Below are 22,848 nucleotides of genomic sequence, written 5' to 3' on the forward strand. Positions count from 1 at the left end.
AGGTCAGATTAGATTATCACAATGGTTCCTTCTAACCTTAAAGTCAGTAGTGACAGACTACCTCCATCATCAGGCAATCATAGTATACTTGTACTTTGATGATTGTCTGCTTAAGGATCAGTCATACTAAGAAGTGTTGACTGTCATGGAAAGGGGACTTTCTCTGTTCTTGGACTTGGGTCTTCAGTTGAATGTTGGAAAATGCACACTGACTCCCATGTAGAACATACAATTTATAGGGGCATTCCTGGATTCCTTGGCTTCAAGGGCCTTCCTTTCTGTGAACAGGTTCATGATGCATATCAGAACTATTCAAGGGAGCTCTGACTTCAGTCAGAAACTGTCATCGACTTCTAGGTCACTTGTAGGCTTGCACTTTCATGACAGAACATGCGAGATTGCACCTCTGCAGTTTCTAGGGCTGTCTCAGGTCAGTATACTTGCCAGACAGACACAGCCTAGACAAACAAGTGTCAGTTCCTCAATAGGTGAAGCACACGCTAGATCAGTGGAAGGTTCATCACTACATAGGCAAAGGACGCCATGGTAACCATAACCATGGATGCATCTCTGTTAGGATGGAGGGCCCACCTCAGTGCTCCCATGGTACAGAGTAGATGGTCACTCCAAGAAATCACCAGGGGGTATGAAAGTTCATGGGATTAAAGTCGACCTGTACTGCAGAGGTACAACAGATATTACTGAATAGTAGGAAAATACTTTAACAGTAGAGAATATTTAGTCACTGGTGTGAACTCCAGAAAATAGTTGCTGAATTTGCCTCACTTCTGCTTGTTCTGGATTACCTGCTGCAACTAAAGAAAACAGGACTGTCAGTGCTCTCAAGATTCGTTTGGCCATCTTAACTTTTCATACCACAATTGAGGGGTTTTCACTGTTTGCTCACCCTACAACCATAGGCTTCATGAATGGTCAGGGAAATCCTTTCCCACAGGTAAAGTCCCCAGGTTGGGGCCATAATTTATTTCTTAAAGCTCACGAAACCTCCTTTTGAACTGATGGCAACCTGCTCCTTACTGAATTTGTCTATGGAGATAGCCTTCTTCGTGGCTATTGCATCAGTCTGCAGAGTAGGAGCAATTGGGGTCTTAATGGCAGATCCTCCATTCACAGTATTATACAAGGATAAGGTTTCCTTAGTCACACCCCAATTTCTTTTCTCAAGTATCTTCTGAGTTTCATCTGAATCAGATCATTTACCTAACAGTTTCTTGCCAAAACCATGTAATTCCAATCTGGGAACTGCTTTTCATACTCTAGATGTCAGGAGGTTTCTGACTAGATAGTCTAAGAAATTTCCAAAATGATTTAGTGCTGTTTTTTTCATTTGCAAACAGATCTAAAGGTTCTGCTATTTCTACCCAAAGACCAGCAAATTGGATTTCAGCTGTGTAATTTGCTTGTTATATTGCAGCCAACATTCCACCTTCTTCTTGTGTGCTGGCTCACTCTATGAGGTCAGAGTCTACATCTATAGCTCTATTTAATAGTGTCTCAGTATCAGAGATCTGCAGAGCTGCTACATTGTATTTGGTACATACCTTCTTTAGATGCTATGCCCTAGTTAGTGCCTGTAGTTCTGATATGGTAATTCTTTTCTCTGTTCTGGACTCGATTCCAAAGCTCATTTCTCGTTACGGGGATACTGCTTGGCAGTCATGTGAAGTGGAATGCTCATAGGGACATTACTCAAAGAGAGGGAGAGAGGTTACTCACCCTGTGCAATAACTGTAATTTTCAAGATGTGTTCTCCTACAGGTGTTACACTACCTTCCTTCCTTCCGAGTTTTTTTTCTGAGACTTGGTGGTGGGTGGAGAAGGAACTTGGTGTGGTTCACCCGTGCAGCCTACTATAGTCTCGTATGCATGGGCTTGAGCAGTCACTGGTAACTATAATCTCTGATAGAAGGTGTGTGGGGCACATGTGCACCTGAAGGGAAGCACCCATAGCTAAACACATCTTGAAGAACTATATACTGCACAGGGTGAATAATCTCTCTCTCCCTTCTGAATAATCTTGCCATTTCACAAAACATCAATTTAAGCAAATTTTGCGCAGTTAACAGTCTGAACTTCATACTCTTTAGGCCCTGACTCAGGAAAGCATCACTATTCAGGACAACACTTAAATATGTGCTTATCTTGGTGCCTTGTGTGCAGGCACCTAAGTGCTGTTCTGAATAGGACTGAACTGAATTAAGTACCTTCCTATATCAAACCTAAATTAAGAACAAATCAGGGATCAAGAATATTTGAATATTGTGAATATGACATCAATTGTTACTAATATGGCAGAAATGGTTTTATTAGCATCTAGTCTCTGCAGTGGCTTATCGTACAATTAAATTAAAATATATTTGTAGGAATAAGACTTTTTTAAAAGCACCTTGTAAACATGTTTTGAGCAAACAGCATGTCAACATTTTCAGTAAAATTAAACACGTTATGTTTTTCTTGGCTGTCCAATTTACATTTTGCAAAATTTGAGTTTTGATAAAATACAAAGCTACTTCAAGTATGTTTAATTTTTTTTCAAAGCGGGAGTTAAGTAAAGGTAACTAAGTGGTGTGCATAAAGATGTTAGAGCAGGATTCTTACTATCTCTTTATCTATTGTCTAACACAGCTGGTTGAAAAAGCCAGAATATTTTTTGTGAATTTTTTTTGTTGAAAATTCAAAAATTTTCAACCAGCTTCAATGTTCAATAGTTGGATTTCTGTAAGTTTTTTTTTTTTAAAAAAGGAAAGAATATTCCGTAGTCATTTGATTTCACAGAAGACACCTTCCTGTGATGTCAGCAGAAGGAACCTTTTATTTACGGTTCTCTAGCATGTTAATTAGTTGTTAGGTCAAAATGTATTTAAAAGGAAAAGCCTAGATTTAAATATTTGTTCATAGTGAGTTGACATAGTCTTATTGAAGATGTAGATAATATTGCTACAATTATTTTGACAGTAAGGTTTCTGATGTAGTATGTAAACATTTGTTTGTCATTACAGGGAGTCTGAAACACACTTTTCTTCTGATACAGACTTTGAAGATATTGAAGGAAAAAATCAAAAACAAGGAAAAGGAAAAGTATGTTCGGTTTATCAGGGATATTGAAACACTTGACATTTTGTGCAGACTGATAAGTGCAAGAATGGTTTTAATGCTGGTTAGGTGCCTGTACCATTGTGGGGAAAACACTGAACTAGGAATATCTAAAATTTCTTTTTCTTTTAAAAAATGCAAAGTAATGAATGTTGGAAAACATAATCCCAACTATACGTATACAATGATAGGGTCTAAATTAGCTGTTACCACTCAAGAAAGAGATACTGGGGTCATTGTGGATAGTTCTCTGAAAACATCTACTCAATGTACAGCAGCAGTCAAAAAAGCTAACAGTGTTGGGAATTATTAGGAAAGGGATAGATAATAAGACAGAAAATATCCTATTTTCTCTATATAAATCCATGATACACCCGCATCTTGAATACTGTGTGCAGATGTGGTCACCCCATCTCAGAAAAGATCTAATGGAATTGGAGAAGGTACAGAAAAGGGCAACAAAAATGATTAAGGGGTATGGAATAGCTTCCATATGAGGAGAGATTAAAAAGAGTGGGACTTTTCAGCTTGGAAAAGAGACGATTCGGGGATATGATCAAGGTCTATAAAATCACGAATGGTGTGGAGAAAGTAAGGAAGGAAGGATTATTTACTCCCTCTCATAACATAAAAACTAGGGGTCACCAAATGAAATTAATAAGCAGCAGTTTTAAAACAAACAAAAGGAAGTTTTTATTCATACAACACACAGTCAACCTGTGGAACTCTTTGCCAGAGGATGCTGTGAAGGCCAGGACTATAACAGGGTTCAGAAAAGAACTAGATAAGTTCCTGGAGGATAGGTCCATCAGTGGCCAGGATGGGCAGGGATGGTGTTCCTTGCCTTTATTTGCCAGAAGCTGGGAATGAGTGACTGGGGATGGATGACTTGATTACTTGTTCTGTTCATTCTCTGAAGCATCTGACATTGGCCACTTGTCGAAAGACAGGATACTGGGCAAGATGTACCTTTGGTCTGACCCATATGGCTGTTCTTATGTTCTTACATTTGAAGTGATTTGAAAGTTGCTCTTGATTTGATTGCAGACCTGTAAAAAAGGGAAAAAAGGCCCAGGAGAAAAGGGGAAAGGTGGAAACGGAGGAGGGAAACCTGCTGGTCCAAACCGGATGAATGGACATCACCAACAGAATGGTGTGGAAAACATGATGCTGTTTGAGGTTGTTAAAATGGGAAAGAGTGCTATGCAGGTAAGATTTGAGTCTCTTTAGGCTTAAAGGGATGCTCAATTTTAAATTTGGCTGCAAATTTAGTAAAAAAAAATTTTTATAAATATTAAACCCACTACAGGTTTTTCCCCAATTTTTAAACAATTTTGTTTAAAGCTCTTTAAACAAATATTCCCTTACAGTGTTTGAAATCCAGATTTTGCATCACTAAGAACCTAAATATGAAATTGACTGACTGAGTTGGTTTTCATTGAGAGATGAAAACGTAATGTGTAAATCCTGACAAAATAGAAAGACTTTTAATAATATAGTTTCTCAAATATAGGATGTTTTCATTTGTTTACATATGATTTTTAACTTATCCCTTTAAGTAGCTTGAATGACTAAATAATATAAATATGATCTATATCTATCAGGGGCACATAATAACAATAAAGCTGCAATATAAAGTATGTGGGAGTTACCAATGCTTGCTAAAAAACTAAAGTAGGGAGGATTAAAACTAAGGGTAACATGGGAATTCTTAAAATGGGCAAGGATAAAATTCCTGGTATTGAGTAAAGTTGCTACCGCTAAAGGTCTATCTATTTCTGCCACAAATTAGTGTAGCTTAAATTATCTATTGCAAATCTATATCACATGAGCAGGAGCTGGATTGGATTCTCGCCAGGAAATTTGAGGCTGATTAATACATTTCTTGATCAGGCACTTCTCCACTCCCTTTACTAATAGGATTGCAGAGCCTTTGCACTAAATTCTGTCATTTGGAGGAAGCACAATATTTATATGCTTTTGGTCAGCTGCACACACTTAATGGTCAGTTTTGTGCTTGTATATATTTACATGGTAAAGCAGGCATCCATTTCTTGAAGGAAAGTATTGTAATAGTAAAGGGTGATTCAAAACTTTTACTCGGTGTCAGTAAATTTCAAGGGTTCCATTTGTGTGTTCCTGAGAAGCAGTTGAGAAATACTGTTCACTTTCTCATCAATTTGTTAAAAGCTAATTGAGTTTTTGTTTTTTCTTTCTACCTCTTCCCCCGCCCCATGACCCAGTCTGTAGTGGATGACTGGATAGAGTCATACAAACATGACAGAGATATAGCGCTTCTTGACCTCATCAACTTCTTTATTCAGTGTTCAGGCTGCAAAGGTAAGATGTATATTTTTGGAAGCATGTTAAGTTAAAATACTTTCCTAGCTATTCTACATCCCCTTTGTTTAGATAATTGCCTGCCAAATCTCTCTTTAGTAGTCTTCCCTATTATGCTGATGCTGTAGTGAGTACCTTCTCACAATTAGAGTTAGTCTATACTAGGCAGTAGATCTGCATTCGTTATACTGGTATAGTTAAAATTGTAGAATCCTCCTAGACTGGGTGCAGTTATGCCAGTATAAAAGTGCTTTATATTAATATAGCTCTTCCGTACAGAAAGGGAGTAACTACACTGATATAGCTCATTTTATAGCATAATAACTTCATCCACACTAGGGATTTTACCTGTGTAACTATTTTAGTTAGGGGGATGACTATTTTTAACCAAAATAGAAATGCGGGTGAAACTTTTAAGTTCAAATCAGACTTTAGCCAGCCCACATGGAAAAGACTGTGATTTTATCTTTTTATTGCCCCTTCATGAATTTCACTATAGTTGAACATTCCAGAAAGACTTTCAGCAATTTTGTTGGCACTGATTGTCATGCTATGCCTCTAATTTGTTCCATTTTAGAAAATGGATTTGAGTTGGACATTACTAAATAGTTTTATCTGTTGCAAACATTTTAACTTTGAAGTCTAATACAGCTTTTCCTTACTTTTTTTTGCTTTGAAAGATCTTTGAGTAGTTTCAAGATAGATGTCCTAGAGAGGCTCCTATGTTATTCCTGTGGAGTGGTTGTTTTTTTGAGCCTTGTGATTCCCCTCCCATCAATCTCGCTCATTGTCTCTATTTTTCTCTTAACTTCTCCCTTTTCAGAAGAAGAGACTCTAGATGGCTCACTCTAGAGTCACTGGGGTAATATTCTAGATGGGGGGTGTGTGTAAAGTGATGTTCATCAAGCATTTCCTCATCCCTTGAACGTGCACATTACCTCCAATAACCCTCTAGTGCAGAGGTTCTCAACCTTTTTCTTTCTGAGCACCCCGCACCCCACATACTCTTAAAACAAAAAACAAACCCCAAAACCCTCCAGGGCCCAATGAGTGGGGGTGGAGGGGGGAGCCCTTGGGCATAGATGTAGTTTTACTTCTATTGAGGGGGAGGGGAAGAGTCTGTCGGGGCTTGGGCCCAGTTCCTCATGGTGGGACCTGGGAAGGGAGCACCATCTCAATCCCCTGACTCACCTCAGCAGGCCACCCAGCCTGTCTTGGTTGTGGGGGGGAGGGGTGCAACCAAAAATTATAACTCAAAGTGGGGACTCAACTCAAAAAGTTGAGAACCGCTGTTCTTCTTCAAGTCCATTACACATTAGGTGTGCGCGAGCCGCGTGCACGGATGTCGGAAACTTTTTCCCTTAGCGGCTCCCGTCAGGCCAGCAGGACCCCCCCCATCCCGCCAGAGCGGCTCCCCGCTCTAAGGTATATATATATATCCCTGTAGGCCCGACCCCCTCAGTTCCTTCTTACCGTTTGTGGCGGCGTTGGAACAACTCTGTCTCTCGTCTGAGAGTGTCCCTTAGCATAGTCATTAGTGTTATCTTCACAGTTATCAGTTCTTTAGTTGTTAGTGTTAAGCTTAGTAGTTAACAGTTCTTTAGAAGTACTTAAGTTCTTGTAGTAGGTGTTTGGTCAACCCCGGCACTGGCCCTGGGTGGCGGGGCATGCCGCACGCCCAAGGCTTCAAGGCTTGTGCCACGTGCCGTAAGCCTATGCCATTGAACGACCCTCACGACTCATGTCTCCGTGGCTTGGGGGAAACGCACCAAAAAGAGCGCTGCAAGATCTGTAAGGCCTTTAAGCCCAGGACTAAGAAAGAAAGAGACTTTCGCTTTAAGCAGCTGCTCATGGAGACGGCGTTACAGCCCTCCACTTCGACGGCACCGTCTGCCTCGGTGCGGAGCGCCCCGGCATCGGTCCAGGACCCGGCGCCGGCGGGACACCCGAAGTCCACGGCACCGATTCAGCGAGGACACTTACGGCACCGGTCGTCTTAGCCGCCCAAATCGAAGGGCCAACCCAAGGCCCGAGGACGCTCCCCGCATAAGGGGGCAGCGCCAGCGAAGACCTCGAGTGCGCCTAAGGCCGTTACGGCCCCGGCGTCAGTGGCTCCGGCGCCGAAAGGCCCGTCGAGCCCCGGGATAGGCGCGTCGAGTGAGGAGGAAGGGCTGGAGGAGCTCTTGGAACAGCCCTCCACTCCGGACACATTTGAGGCAGCAAAGGACCTCATTGAATTGTCTGTTGAGGGCCCTCCACAAACTAAGGACGCTCCGCCGAGACTGCCATCCAGAGGCAAGCCGGCGATGGTGCGCCCATCACGGTCGCCTTCATGGCACCGGTCCCGGTCAAGTTCCGCCTCGGTGGACTCCCGGCTGCCCTCCGTGCAGTAAGCGCCACAGCCGTCGGGCCTCAATAAGTGGACGGCACCGACCCAGCAGCCATACTCGAGTCGGCACCGGGACGCGTCGGTTACACGATCCCCGAGACCGACCACCCTTAGTCGTTCCCGGTCCCGTGGTCACCGGTACCGATCCAGGTCCAGATCGGCGAGACGCTACTCCTGGTCCCAGTCGCGGAGACACTACTCTCCAACCCCGGACAGGCACCGTCCCATGGCACCGCCATGGCCTTCAAGATCACCGTCCGTGGTGTCGGAGACTGACTCGGGCCGGTACGGCGGGTATGCCCACAGAACACAGGCCAGTAGAGACTACGAAGCCTCTTGTCATCCTCAATGGGGCCAGCCAGGCCAATGGCCATTCTGGACACCCTGGGCCTACCACCAGCAAAGCCCCCCATCCAGGACCTTGAGATCTGGGCCATCAGGGTACCGGTCCTGCTCTCCGCATTACCACCCGTCCTCTCGCAAGGAGGCAACGATCTCCAGACTGCAGGAGCGTGAAGGAGTGGACTCGGCACCGAGCACGGTACCGTCTCAGTCCCACAGCGTGGGACAGGCCCCAGAGGAGCAACCAATCGATGACGGGTTGCAGGAAGGCGAAGATGGGCAAAAGGCCCCGACCTCTTCCTACTCGCCGGACGAAGCCGTGGCGGGCACAACAGTGTCTGGCCCTCCCCTGATTGATCATCGGGCGCACCAGGACCTGCTCCGCCGTGTAGCCCTCACTCTGGGCTGGCAGGCAGAGGAGACTGTAGAGCAGGAGGACCCCATGGTCGACATCCTGAGCCCGGAAGTCCCCTCCAGAATCTCTCTCCTGATTATAAGGACGGTCCAGTCTTAACTACAAGATGGTATGACAAACACCGGCCTCCAGCGCACCAACTGCAAGGGGCGTGGAGAGGAAATACTTCGCCCCATCTAGAGGGTTTGACTTCCTCTTTTCGCACCCGTCTCCTTGTTCGCTGGTAGTCTCTGCGGTCAATGAACGAGAGCGTCATGGCCAGCAAGCCCCTGCGCCCAAGGCCAAGGAGGTGAAATGTTTGGACTTGTTCGGGAGGAAGGTCTACTCGTCTGGGGGCCTCCAGCTGAGGATCGCTAATCAGCAGGCGATTCTGAACAGACACAACTTTAATTCTTGGGCATCAGTCTCCAAATTTAAAGAATCCCTGCCTCCAGACGCACAACCAGAGTTCACGTCCCTAGTGGACGAAGGGATGGCGGTGGCCAAAACTTCGTTGCAGGCCTCCCTTGACTCCGCTGATGCAGCTGCTAGGACAGTCGCGTCAGGGGTAGTGATGAGGTGCTCGGCATGGTTACAGGCTTCAGGCCTTCCACCAGAGGTGCAGACCACCCTGCAGGACCTTCCGTTTGAAGGGTCAGGCTTCAAAGGTTTTCGGACCAAACGGATGCTAGGCTACATAGCCTCATGGACTCGCGAACGACCCTAAAGTCGTTGGGAACGCATACCCCCGCAACACAGCGGAAACCCCTTAAGCCCCAGCCACCACAGAGGCAGTACCACCCTCGTCCTCGGCAAGAACCGTACCGCCGTCGTGGCAGGGATAACAGGCGGAGAGGTAACAATATGCCTAACCAAGGCCAAGGTCATGGCCAAGGCAAGCCGCAGCCAGGAAGTAAACCAGGCTTTTGAAGCTACGCTCGAGGACAGCGTACCACATTCCATTCCGGATCCACCTCTATGTTTCAGGGACCACCTGTCCCAATTCTACCGTGCATGGTCACACATAACATCGGACCGCTGGGTCCTGCGCACGGTGAAGGCGGCCTATACCCTTCAGTTCTCCTCGCCCCCTCCCTTCCATCCCCCTTCCCCGTCCCTCTTCAGGGACCCCTCTCACGAGCAACTTCTCATGCAGGAGGTGCAGACCCTCCTCGCAGTGGGAGCAGTGGAAGAGGTCCCACCAGACCTAAGGGGAAAAGGATTCTACTCAAGATATTTCCTGATTCCCAAGGCAAAAGGGGGCCTCCGTCCCATTTTGGACCTGCGCGGACTAAACAAGTTTCTGGTCAGAACACGTTTCCGTATGGTCTCCCTTGGAACTATTATCCCATCCCTGGATCCGGGGGATTGGTATGCTGCCCTCGATATGAAAGATGCGTATTTTCACATCGCCATCCGCCCAGCCCACCGGCGGTTCCTGCGCTTCACCATCAACCAGCGCCATTTTCAATTTACGGTCTTGCCCTTCGGCCTAGCAACGGCACCCGAGTGTTCACAAAATGCATGTCCGTGGTAGCAGCCTTTCTTCGGAAGAGAAGGGTGCGCGTGTTCCAGTACTTGGACGACTGGCTCCTCGCGGGCAGGTCGGAGGCCGAGGTCCGCTCCCACGTGACGCTGGCCTTCCAGGTGTTCGACAGGCTTGGCCTACTGGTCAACGTGCCCAAGTCCACACTAATTCCCATGCAGAGACTGGACTTCATAGGTGCAGTCCTGGACTCAGTGACGGCGCGAGCAAGTCTTCCAGAATCGCGGTTCTTGGCTGTTCAAGGGGTCGTAAGCGCCGTCCAGCAATTTCCCACAACTACGGCATGGAGCTGCATGCAGCTCCTGGGGCACATGGCAGCCTGCACACACGTAGTCAGACATGCCTGCCTAACGCTCAGGCCATTGCAGTTGTGGCTAGCCCAGACATATCGTCCCTACAGAGACCCTTTGGACCTGGTGGTGACGATCCCGGCTCGGGAGTTAAGCTCCCTCCGCTGGTGGCTCGATCAACAGCAGGTTTGCGAAGGGATCCCCTTCGCTGCTCCACAACCCACTCTGATGTTAGTAACAGATGCATCGGACCTGGGTTGGGGGGCGCATCTGGGGGAACTGCGGACCCAGGGGTTGTGGTCCAGGGAAGACAGGTTGCTTCACATCAGTCTGAAGGAGCTGAGGGTGGTTCGCCTCGCCTGTCAGACCTTCCACGCCACCATAGAAGGGCACAGCATGTCAGTTCTGACGGACAATACTACCGCCATGTTCTACATAAACAAGCAGGGCGGGTCCTGGTCCTCTCCCCTATGTCAGGAGGCACTCCGTCTATGGGACTTCTGTATAGCCCATTCGGTCCATCTAATCGCAACGTATCTCCCAGGGGTCCAAAACAGGTTGGCAGACCGCCTCAGCCGATCCTACTACATGCACGAATGGGCTTTGAGGCGGGACGTCCTGCATTCAATCTTCCAGACGTGGGGGTTTCCCCGGGTGGATCTATTTGCCACCAAGGGCAACAGACAATGCCCTCAGTTTTGCTCTTTCCAGAACCTCAGCCCGGGGTCGTTGGCAGATGCCTTCGCGATTCCGTGGGGAGGGAGCCTGAGGTATGCCTTCCCTCCATTCCCGCTCATCCACAAGGTTCTCCTCAAGACCTGCAGGGACAAGGCGACAATCATCCTCATCGCCCCGGCATGGCCATGACAGCATTGGTTCACGACCCTGCTGGAATTGTCCATAGCCGACCAGATTACCCTCTCCCTCCATCGCGACCTCGTCACACAGGACAGGGGTCGCCTGCTCCACCCGAACCTACCGTCGCTACATCTCACGGCATGGTATCTCTCTGGCTGAACGATGCGGAACACAGGTGCTCCCACCAGGTCCAGCAAATTCTCCTTGGTAGTAGGAAGCCCTCCACAAAAGCGACCTACCTGGCCAAATGGAAGAGGTTCTCCCACTAGTGCGAGCCTCAGCACATACAGCCTCTGGAGGCCTCAGTCACATCAATTCTGGACTACTTACGGCACCTCAAGCATCAAGGGCTCGCCCCCGCCTCAATTAAAGTGCATCTGGCTGCCATATCGGTGTTCCATCCGGGGGAGTTGGGAGTGTCAGTGTTCTCCAACCCCACAGTAGCCCGATTCCTCAAGGGATTGAAGAGGGTGTTTCCCTATTCGCGCCCACCGGTCCCTGCGTGGAATCTGAACCTGGTCCTAACTAAGCTCATGGGGCCCCCCTTTGAACCCCTAGCCGCTTGCTCCCTCATGCACCTTTCGTGGAAGGTGGCGTTTCTCGTGGCCATCACATCGGCCAGGAGGGTATCGGAATTGAGGGCCCTCGCTTCGGAACCCCCTTATATAGTTTTTCATAAGGATAAGGTGCAACTAAGGCCGCATCCTAAATTCCTTCCAAAAGTGGTCTTGCAGTTTCACATGGGGCAAGACATTTGTCTACCAGTGTTCTTCCCTAAGCCCCATGCAGACCCTAGCCACTGCAGCCTGCATACCCTCGATGTTCGGAGGGCCTTGGCGTTTTATCTGGAGCGGACCAGGTCGTTCCGCAGAACACCTCAGCTGTTTGTTGCCGTTGCGGAACGTATGAGAGGCTTACCTATCTCGACACAACACTTGTCAGCATGGATTGTGCGTTGCATACGCACGTGCTATGAGCTCGCCAACGTACCAGCCCCAGAGATCCGGGCTCACTCGACTAGGGCCCAAGCGTCCTTGGCGGGTTTCTTGGCGCAGGTTCCGATCCAGGAAATCTGTAAAGCGGCCACCTGGTCGTCCGTGCATACGTTCACAGCCCACTACGCGATCCATCATCAGACCAGAGAGGACGCAGTGGTTGGCAGGGCTGTGCTACAATCAGTTGTACCTTGATTCCTACCTGCCTCCAATGGTAAGCTTGTGAGTCACCTAATGTGTAATGGACGTGAACAATCACTCGAAGAAGAAAAAACGGTTACTTACCTTCTGTAACTGTTGTTCTTCGAGATGTGTTGTTCACGTCCATTACACTTTCCACCCTACTTCCCCTCTGTTGGAGTCACCGGCAAGAAGGAACCGAGGGGGTCGGGCCTGCAGGGATATATATACCCTAAAGCGGGGCACCGCTCTGGCGGGAGGAGGGGGCCCTGCTGGCCCGACGGGAGCCGCTAAGGGAAAAAGTTTCCGACGTCCGTGCACATGGTGCGCACACACCTAATGTGTAATGGACGTGAACAACACATCTCGAAGAACAACAGTTACAGAAGGTAACCGTTTTTTCTAGAGCTCCCTACACTTCCAAGAGCAGGACTGAGTTCAGTAGTGCATCTTTTTGATATTGGCACCGAAGTTCCAGAGTCCTTTATTTTTTACCATGATCCATGTCATGAAGCAGTGAGTATAGTTGAAATAGGAACCAAGACGTCTTTTTTATGCCCTCGTATCATTTTTTTAAATCTACCTGTTAATGTTTGTAATGTCTGTAGCTGAAAACTTCTTCTAAAACATTTTATAGTACCAGTAAGTGTGGAAAATGATTATATGATTCTATTTAACACCTTAGATACTGTAAGGTTAGTTCACATGAATGCAATCTCTCATCCAGTGTTGTGGTCAGGTGCAAATGCCATTCATTCTCAGAAGTGAGATATTCCACGTTATCTACAAAAGCAGGTGTGGTACTTGGGATCTAATATTTTGCAATGATTGTAGTTCAATCTTGAGTAGGAGAGGTCTTCTAGGAGCCCCCACTTCCCAAAAACATACCCTTTGTCATCAAAGGCATCACACCACATCAGACCTCTGGGTGAGGATTGTGGAGATTGGTTCACTCTTGACTTCATTGCTGTCCCTTAGTTGGCTGGAGAGGATCCTAAAGATGCAGTGGTTCCTCTCATTTGGAACTCTGAGCAACCTATCTCTACAGTAGTTCTAATCCTTCCTGCCTTAAAATTTGAATGTTCAATTTTCAGCCTTGAAAGTTTGATTTGGTTTATTTTTGCCTTTGGGTTTTTTGAGGGAGGGAGCACTGATGAAAAGAAAGCTATAAGATGTCATGTTATATTCCGCATTCAAATACTCCTTGTTTCATTTTGAGTTGAGCTTGTCACTTTAAATATCTTGTCCTTAGTGATTATCTCACAATTGCATTATTTTGCAAGGAATTATGTAATTTTGTAAAATGATTGTATTCAAATATATCAAACTAAATTTCTCATAAATAATTGCGTCTGTACTTGTAGAAATGGGAGCCAGCCAATCCATGTTTTTAGACTGAAAAATTGATGTACTTCTAAAATTTTTTACAATTTGAAGGAGAATATATGAATCTTATCAATTCAATTTGTATATATAATGTTTCCCAAAATATATGCGGGTGCTTCTTCTGTTTAACATCAATAGTTACATTAATAGTGCTCTAAAGAATTTGTTAGTGTACAGACAATGAATATGTTTGACTAAATCATATATTTTTTCGTCTTTCTGTATAATTTTATTTTATATGAAAAACTTCAGATGTTTAAAGTCCTATAAATTGACAGTTGTCTGAACTTTTTTCAGATGCTAGCTAATATGTGATGCCTCTTTTATATCTACAGTATTAATAATCTAATGTCTGAATTGTAGGTGTTGTTACAGCGGAGATGTTTCGACATATGCAGAATTCTGAAATAATCCGAAAAATGACTGAAGAATTTGATGAGGTAACTGTTTTAACACACACAGGTTCTGAGAATCTCCTGCAATCTAATGATTTTGAAATTCACTTAGTCAACTTGCTGGATGATAATGCTCCCAGTAATAAATTTCTAAACTAGGGGCAACTATAAAATATATTAATAACATGGGGAAAAAGTTGATATTAGAAAAAATTACCATATTTGGCACAACTTTATAACCAGTTAATAACTCATCCCATGACTGAAAATCTCAAATAATGCATCATTGCATCATGAAATCAAATGGAGTGTTTTATTGTATACAGTGTTGTGGATTTTTAAGTCACATTTGAATTCAGTCTGAGTATGAGAAATTAAAAATAAGTTTTGTTTTTTTTAAAGAAAGCAGCAGGATATTTGATTAAAATATTCTGTTTTTTTAAAATAAGAATTGCAAAGTTTAAAATTTCAGCATAAGAAGAGAGTTATTGAAAGGAGTGGCTGAGCCTGATGACATCATTTTTAAAAAACGAAGTTTTTTCAATAGCATCAACAGTTTTTAAAGGAAAGGCCCAACTTCATCTGCTTCCAGGTTCCTTTTTAAATTAATTTTCATTTAAAAAAAATACAAAAAAGGTAAATGATTTACAGCTTGTGTATATCACCAAATACTGCACATTTCACAGGCTATCCAATAAAATTACGTAATTACGCAACATGTCAGAACTGCAAAATCAGACAGTATGACATAGCTATAATATTAGAGAGACAAGGTGGGTGAGGTCATGTCTTTTATTGGACCAACTTCTGTTGGTGAGAGAGACAAGCTTTTGAGCCACACAGAGCTCTTCTTCAGTTCTGGGAAAGGTACTCCTAGCATCACAGCAAAGTGCAAGGTGGAACAGATGGTTTAGCATAAGTAGTTAGTACATGTTGTAAGGGAATGTTGTCTGTGGGGAGCTTGTTTCTGATGAACCCCTGCTTCTGGCCTTCAAACAATCCCCCAACCTCTCTGAGCTGCTCATCAAAGGCAAGCTCCCCACAGACCAGGACACCAACTCAAAGTGGCACCAAACCCTGCCAGAACAACAGATGCAAAGCCTGCAGACATATCTCCACTGCTATGATGATCAACATCCCCCACAACACCTCTCAAGATCCATCTATCCTACACATACCTATCACATGTAGTGTACCTCATCCAGTGTATTAAATGCTTCAATAATAACTTTGTGTTGAAACCAGACCATCACTACACACTCGAATGAACTCACAAGTAAATGCTAAAAGACAAAAACACCACATCACCTGAGAGTGAACATTGTTCACAAAGTGATCTCTCTCTTTCTGACCTATCAGTCTTCATCCTCAAAGGGAACCTGCCCAACACTTTCAAAAGACACGCCTGGGAGCTTAAATTCATAACTTTGCTAGACACTAAAAATCATGGACTGAACAGAGATACTGGATTCATGGCTTATTACAACAATCTGTAACCCACTAACCCTCTCTTTTTGTCTTATGATTGCAGAGGTGTTAGTGGGCTACTCTACCTTGAATGGTCCCTTAAAATATGTGCTAACTACTTATGCTAAACAATCTGGTCCACTTTGTGTTTTGCTGTAATGCTAGGTGTACCTTTCCCAGACCTCAAGAAGAGCTCTGTGTGGCTCAAAAGCTTGTCTCTCTCACCAACAGAAGTTGGTCCAAGGAAAGATACTACCTTCACCCACCTTGTTTCTCTAATAACCAACATGGCTACAACCGCACTGCATAGATATAACACATTAGGGTAGGGGTAACAGTTAACCAAAAATCCCACACACGTAGGCAGAAAAGGGGATGTGGGAGGGCGGGAAGAGGGAAGACAAAAAGAGAGGTCAGGTGGAATGGAAGTCTGGCATTATTGGGCTATCTTAGCATTCTTTATCCAAATGTATCAAGAAACAGAATCCAAATTTCTTTGCATTTGTATAATTGCTCTCTACATCTTTCTTTTGCTGCTGTCTCAGACAGGTCCAAATACTGCTGTTCTATTCTGGACATAAACAATACATTTTTGTAAAACCATGTGCTTGGTAATTATTTTGGCCATTCTGGCATAGTTAAACCCAATGTAATAAGTTCATAATTTGGGATATACAGATTACTTGAAATGTTCTATTCTTTTAATTCTTTTAAAGGGTAAACTAGGAACTTAAAAGCTACTCCCAGTTTTCATTTCAGCATGATTATAAGTTCTGTTAGAAAGAAGGTTAGTTTTTAACACACACAAATGATATGTGACTATTTAACTATTTGGTAAACTTCCAATACCTATAATGTTCATGCACAGAAGCTTCACTTAAATAGTATTTAGGTTGTAACTGAATCAAGGAAATTCATAATGAAAGCAGTAATACCTGACGTGACTGGATGACATTTTGTTGGTTTGTTGCGGCCTTGAGGGAACTGCAAAGCAAAAACTGAAAACCCGTTTGTGATAAATAATATGCCTCAAATTAATACAGTTAGTTTTTATTCAATATGTACAAAACTAGTAACTTCCAGTTTTAAAAATCTTGTTTAGTTCCCATTGCATCCTGTTACCTTCCTCGGTTCAGCATTATTCTGTGATGACATAGTTATGAGAGCAGTCTACTGGAATGGGGAATTAGTTCTTAAGGTCTCTGTCTTTCTCGTGTGTGTGTGTGTGTGTGTGTGTGTGTGTTTCAAAAAAAATTATTTTCATTTTTATCATCTTGCACCTATTTCTCTTTGCAACATCCACACACATGACTTACTTGAGCTTTGTAGGTTGGGTACATGTTCGAGCAGACTTGTTAGTTGTTGCATCATAGAATGATACCTTTTGCAATATCAGAATGGAATGGAGATCATCAGTAGGACTTCCTAAGATCTAAAGCAGTGTTTCTCAAACTGGGGTCGCTGTTTCAGTAGGGAAAGCCCCTGGTGGGCCGCGCCGGTTTGTTTACCTCCCCCGTCCGCAGGTCCAGCCGATCGCGGCTCCCACTGGCTGCGGTTCGCCGCTGCAGGCCAATGGGAGCTGCTGGAAGCGGCGGCCAGTACGTCCCTCGGCCCGTGCCGCTTCCAGCAGCTCTCTTTGGCCCGGAGCAGTGAACTGCGGCCAGTGGGAGCTGCGATCGGCTGGACCTGCGGACGGGTCAGGTAAACAAACCGGCCCGGCCCGCCAGGGGCTTTCTCTACACAAGCGGTGACCCCAGTTTGAGAAACACTGATCTAAAGGAATTTTTTTAAGTAAGTTTAAATGCTATTCAGTCATTCAACAAGTATTGGTAAAATGATTTTGCCTTCCTCTTTTTGTATAATTTTAAGAGGAAAAAGTGTGGTATTGGTCTGAGATGTTCATTGCTAAGAAATCAAAATAAGTAATCACTGACTCGATTGATTAGATTGTAACTTTGAGAAACAACTGTTTTAGGAGGGCTAAAAATCTTTCAAACCACCACCCATTAACCCAGCTAAACCGCATTCTTTGTGATGTTGGTTGTATATAGCCAGGCTATGGGAATACCACACCTGGCAGTGTGACTGTTGAAACAGTTGGGGGCACGTATGTATGTCCCTTGAGCAAGCCCTGCGTTCTACTTACCGAGAGTACAAATACTACATTACCTCTAATAGTCATGGTTCACCTCTCTCTGCCAGCTGCTAATATCCTAAGGCTTTTGATGGAGAGATAACAGATGATTCCATTCAGTTTTCTGTGACAAGCCCATCATGAGGTCAGCTCCATAGTTTTCTCCAGAGCCTTCATTCCCTTGATTACATGCAGATATATTACTGGTGCTTGGATGTCTCTGTTGCATAACAAGTTAGTGGTGATGTTGATTCTGGGAGATTCTTGGATCCATCTGGAGTATTTGCTCAGTTTCATGGGTTTCTTGGAGCTGAGGAAATTTCCACCCTATTCAGTTGCTGTTCCTTCTGGAAAGTCCAACACTAATATAGGATTGTGCCCTCCACACCCTCTTTCTGTCTCCCTGATCAGCTCCTGATTATATAAGGCTTATATGGATTAGTTGACACCCTTTGTGTGTTTTACCCGCTTGGGGGTTTTGGCCTTACGATCCTCCCTTTCTCAACAAATTACATGATCAGCAACTGGCGGGAGAGGGGGATCATGATATCTAGATCCTATTGCTGCCTCCAAAAATAGTATTAAACTGTGGTGACATTTCTTCTACTCCCCTGAGTGCCATCAGGGCTTTTCACAGCTTGTGTGTTCTAAAGGTATATCTGTTGGATTTCCTATGAAAAACTAGCAAAGGGATGTCCAACAAACTTTTTTGTATCCTTGAGCTTTAGGAGTAAGACAAGATGGCTCTCTCCCTTTTAATGAATAATTATTAGAACCTACCAGCGTGGTTTTGAACTACCCTGTATCAACTGCCTAGTGGCAAGGAACTTCATTTTTACCGAATTCTAAGGGAAAGGCTTTAGAAGCTCTCTTTAAGACTACATCCACGCTACGGGTGCCAAGTTTATTGACCTGTATTTTGACGGTGCTGATCTATTTCAGTTGAAAGACTTTTGAGGGCTATAGTAAAGATGAAGACCGCCAAATCACTGCCAAGGTGCTTAGATCAGCCTGCCTTCCAAATGAAATCCTTCAGATTTCCAAGAAAACCGTTCTTAGTCCTTCCCAAAGGCAGATTATTAACACTGAGCCGGGGTAACCTTGGAAACCTCAATAGAGGAGATAAATTTTCCTTCTTAATCTTTGCTACTTCAGAAGTAGGGAATGTTGTTTCTAGGCAACAGTCCCAAGAGGGCCTCAAACTAATCCTGTGCCCAGTTTTTTTCCTTCTGTCCCACCTTTTGGAGGCTATCTGGCATGGAAGGCAAATCCTTTAGAAATATTGGTCTTGGAGGCTGAATAAGAGTATTTCCTCTAGTTCAAGACCATACCAAAGCCTAACCCTCCTTCCCCTTCCCTTTTTAGGGAACAGTCTCCTAGAAAATAGTTACAAGAGGAGATGTTGGCCTTGCTGCAAATGGGAGCCATAGAAGACATGCCATAGTCATCTTAGGAGGGTGTTTAGAAAGAAAATCAAGGATGTTCACTGGAAGAGTTCAGGTCCATTTGGTTCCTTTAACAGCATGAGATGTCTTCAGGCCCCAATGTATTTCTTTCCTATTCGTAGAATCATAGAATATCCGGTTTGGAAGGGACCTCAGGAGGTCATCTAGTCCAACCCCCTGCTCAAAGCAGGACCAATCCCCAACTAAATCATCCCAGCCAGGGCTTTCTCAAGCCTGACCTTAAAAACCTCTAAGGAAGGAGATTCCACCACCTCCCTAGGTAACCCATTCCAGTGCTTCACCACCCTCCTAGTGAAAAAGTTTTTCTTAATATCCAAACTAAATCTCCCCACTGCAACTTGAGATCATTACTCCTTGTTCTGTCATCTGGTACCATTGAGAACAGTCTAGGTCTATCCTCTTTGGAATATAGTTGAAAGCAGCTATCAAATCCCCCCTCATTCTTCTCTTCTGCAGACTAAACAATCCCAGTTCCCTCAGCCTCTCCTCATACGTCATGTGCCCCAGCCCCCTAATCATGTGCTCCTATTCTTAATTAATGTTGCTTTGTTCTAAATGTTAAATGGAGTCTCTTGTAATATATTAAGATATGCTATTTGTTCAGAACGCTGTCAGTTTTGTTACGAACAGACTGAGCCAGGCTGCAAGGTATGCAGTGTACTTTATTTTAATTTGGAGTAGTTCATCTGTTGAAATTATGAATTCAGAATGGGCTAATCACTTTCTTTAGCAGAGTGAAAAATATCCCTAGCCATACCAGTCTCAAGGGCCAAAATCAGCAGAATTTTTTTTCTCTAGAGACTTCCATAGCCCCTCTCTGTTTTCCTTCAGTGACACACATCTAGAGTGGTTTTTTTTGTAATAAAGCATTAAATATCAAGTGCAAGAGATTTTACTTTATGCCATACAAGGATATGGATATAAACTTTGAATAGGGAGCTGCCACCTTGTGCTGAAGGAAAGGGGTTCTTGATGCCTTTGCTCAGTTTCTCCTTCTCCTGAAGATACTGGGGAAAAGTATAAGGACTGGATTTGGCTAATATTGTTTGCCCCATCTTAGATTATACACTTGTGGTACTCCAGTCTGTTAGCTCTGCAATGGAGCCTTCCTTTGTTAAATGGAAAGCTGACTCTTCCATCTGCATCTTGAGTCCCTTTACCTAGCAGTTTCAATAATCAGGTCCTAGTTTTCTTTGAAGAGTTTAGAGGTCTTGTTGGAATCAAGGTTCCATAAGTAAGTAAAGTGCATTGAAATTTGAAAGTTTATTCTATTCTCTTAATTATTTTGCTGTCTCTTACTGTGTGTTTACAGTGCCTAGCACAGAGGGACGACAATCTCAATTAATGAGGGATTATTAGAATACAAATAATAAAATAACCGCTTAAAGAAAATTAGATTCCCTGGATATTGGATTATATTATTTCTGAAGAATCTTAGCTTTTCCTTATCTTCACTGATTGTCCATGTCAGCCTAGTGTGTGTGTGTGTGTGTGTGTGTGTGTGTGTGTGTGAGGGGACTTTAATTTTGTCCTTATTCATCAGTTAAAGTATTTGTTTTTTAAATAATTGCTAAACTTACTTCCATCATTTGATGAACCCATAAGTCCCCAGGACTTAAATTTGGGTCTTACCTAATTGGTGGTTTTATCCTTTGACCCTTCATGGGAATGTTCTTTATGCTATTTCCTTGTAAATTGCCTTCTTATTGGCTGTTGCATTGAGCATTAGGGTGAATGAGATGCAGGGTCTTATGGCTGATCTTTCTTGCTCTGTATTTAAAAAAAAAAAAAAAAAAAAAAAAAAAAGGTTCTAAAACCTCATTGAATACTTTTGCCTAAGATGGTAACAGATTTTCTCAGAAATCAGTTTATAATTCTCTACATTTTATCATAGGTCTCAGGATCTGCCAGGCGAGATAAGATTGCACAGACTAAATGTATAAAAAGACATTTTTGTCACAATTTGGAAATAACTCAAAATATTTTGATTGTTTATACCCTATGGCATTAAGGCCAAAATGTCAAGTCTTCTTTCTTAATTTTAGATGTTGTTCTTTGATTAGTGTCCCTATGGGTGCTCCACTGTAGGTGTGATAGCGTCTCTGCGCCTGGGATTGGAGATCTTCGGTAGCCACACCCATTGAGCACATGTGCTCCTCCCTGTATCGCATCATGAGTTGAATCTATATAGCTCTGGGCAGTCCACCCGCCCTCAGTTCCTTCTCAATGGCCTTGGCCTGCGATGGAATCCTTAGCAGAGTCCTTCATACGTCTTTACTGCCCTTAGTAATACTAATGCTTTCGTAACTATTTCTGAGTTTGTAGCTATTTCCTTTAATTTTTTTTCTTTCCTTTACCCCCCTTTTTTTTTTTTTCCTTTGGCTTTTTCCTCCCCGTTATTTTTAGATTAACATAGGTTTCCCTTTCTCTGCCTTTCCCTACTGAGGCTTTAGCCAGATTTCCAGGGTGCCTCTCTTGTTGTGGTGCCTCTCCTGTCATGAGGCCATCCCAGTGAGTGATGGCCAATCATGGTGCATACTGTGTGTGAGGGGCACATATCACAATAGTGCACCCACTGCCTCAAATTGAAGGCTCTGTCCTGAAAGGACTGTGAATTGAGGCTAAAACTTTTACTAATGGAGAGCTCACTGCAACCAACCTCAGACCCGGGCCCCGATACCTCTCCTCTGTGGCCAGTCCCCACTCGCTGCTCACCACAAAAGAAAATCTTCACTGTTCTGCCAAGACAAGAAGAAATGGGCCCCCAGCTCATCCACCAAGGAGCCACCTAGGAAAAGGCGTCCCTTTTGAGGTCAGACGCTCAACATCTTTGGGGCGAGACCCGGCTCTTGTGACCATCCGGACACCTCTAGTACTGGGATTGTTGAGACGTTCAAAGACCCTAAAACAGCAGGACCACAAATAGGCACACCATTACTCAGAACCGGGACTGAGACAGACAGAGGAAAAAAAAAAAATCTCAGTTGGCACCGATCCCCTCAACGACTTCAAGTGCATCAGCGCTGATGAAGCCCCTGGCACCGACGACTCTCTCGGCACCATCTACTGGTTGTTCGAAGGAAAGCGCTGTAACAGCGACACTGTCGTTATCCACTATGTCTGCTTCGATACATATGCAACCATTGATAGCGATGATGCTTTTGCTGGTACCGCAAGAGTTCTGCCACCTGATGGACCTGATCATCTCTGACACTCCAGAGTCGCCGCTCCTCCATACAGAGCTCCCAACCGTCCATGTTTATTCCCTGGAAACACATTTTGTCACATACTGCTCTCCTTCACTACCAGCCCACATCTTCTTATCCTACCCTGAAGAGGCCATCATGCCACCACCTCCAACATCGGCAGATAATTTTAAACAGTTCCAAGAACAGGTCCGCAGGATTGCAGATTCTCTCCAGATCCCCCTAGAGGATGTTAGAGAGCAACAGCACAACTGGCTTGATATTTTGCCACCCTCTGCACCTGGGGGGAATTCTGAGCCACTGCACGTGCGCAGAACACATGTCCCTCTGCAGATTCTCTTTGCTT

At 44.4% G+C, this 22,848-nt stretch overlaps 1 protein-coding gene across 4 annotated transcripts in view; it reads left to right on the forward strand.

The window, feature by feature from the left end:
- The window catches only part of STAG2 (stromal antigen 2), a 179,829-nt gene that overhangs the window by 73,029 nt on the left and 83,952 nt on the right, over positions 1-22,848 (forward strand). For all 4 annotated transcript variants that reach the window (XM_034782380.1, XM_034782384.1, XM_034782383.1 and 1 more), the window contains 4 exons: positions 3,021-3,099; positions 4,162-4,323; positions 5,358-5,454; positions 14,198-14,274. In XM_034782380.1, the coding sequence (XP_034638271.1) occupies positions 3,021-3,099; positions 4,162-4,323; positions 5,358-5,454; positions 14,198-14,274 (415 nt within the window). The remainder of the gene's footprint in view (positions 1-3,020; positions 3,100-4,161; positions 4,324-5,357; positions 5,455-14,197; positions 14,275-22,848) is intronic.

This window comes from Trachemys scripta, chromosome 9 (assembly GCF_013100865.1).
Source record: "Trachemys scripta elegans isolate TJP31775 chromosome 9, CAS_Tse_1.0, whole genome shotgun sequence".
Classification (NCBI taxonomy): domain Eukaryota; kingdom Metazoa; phylum Chordata; order Testudines; family Emydidae; genus Trachemys; species Trachemys scripta.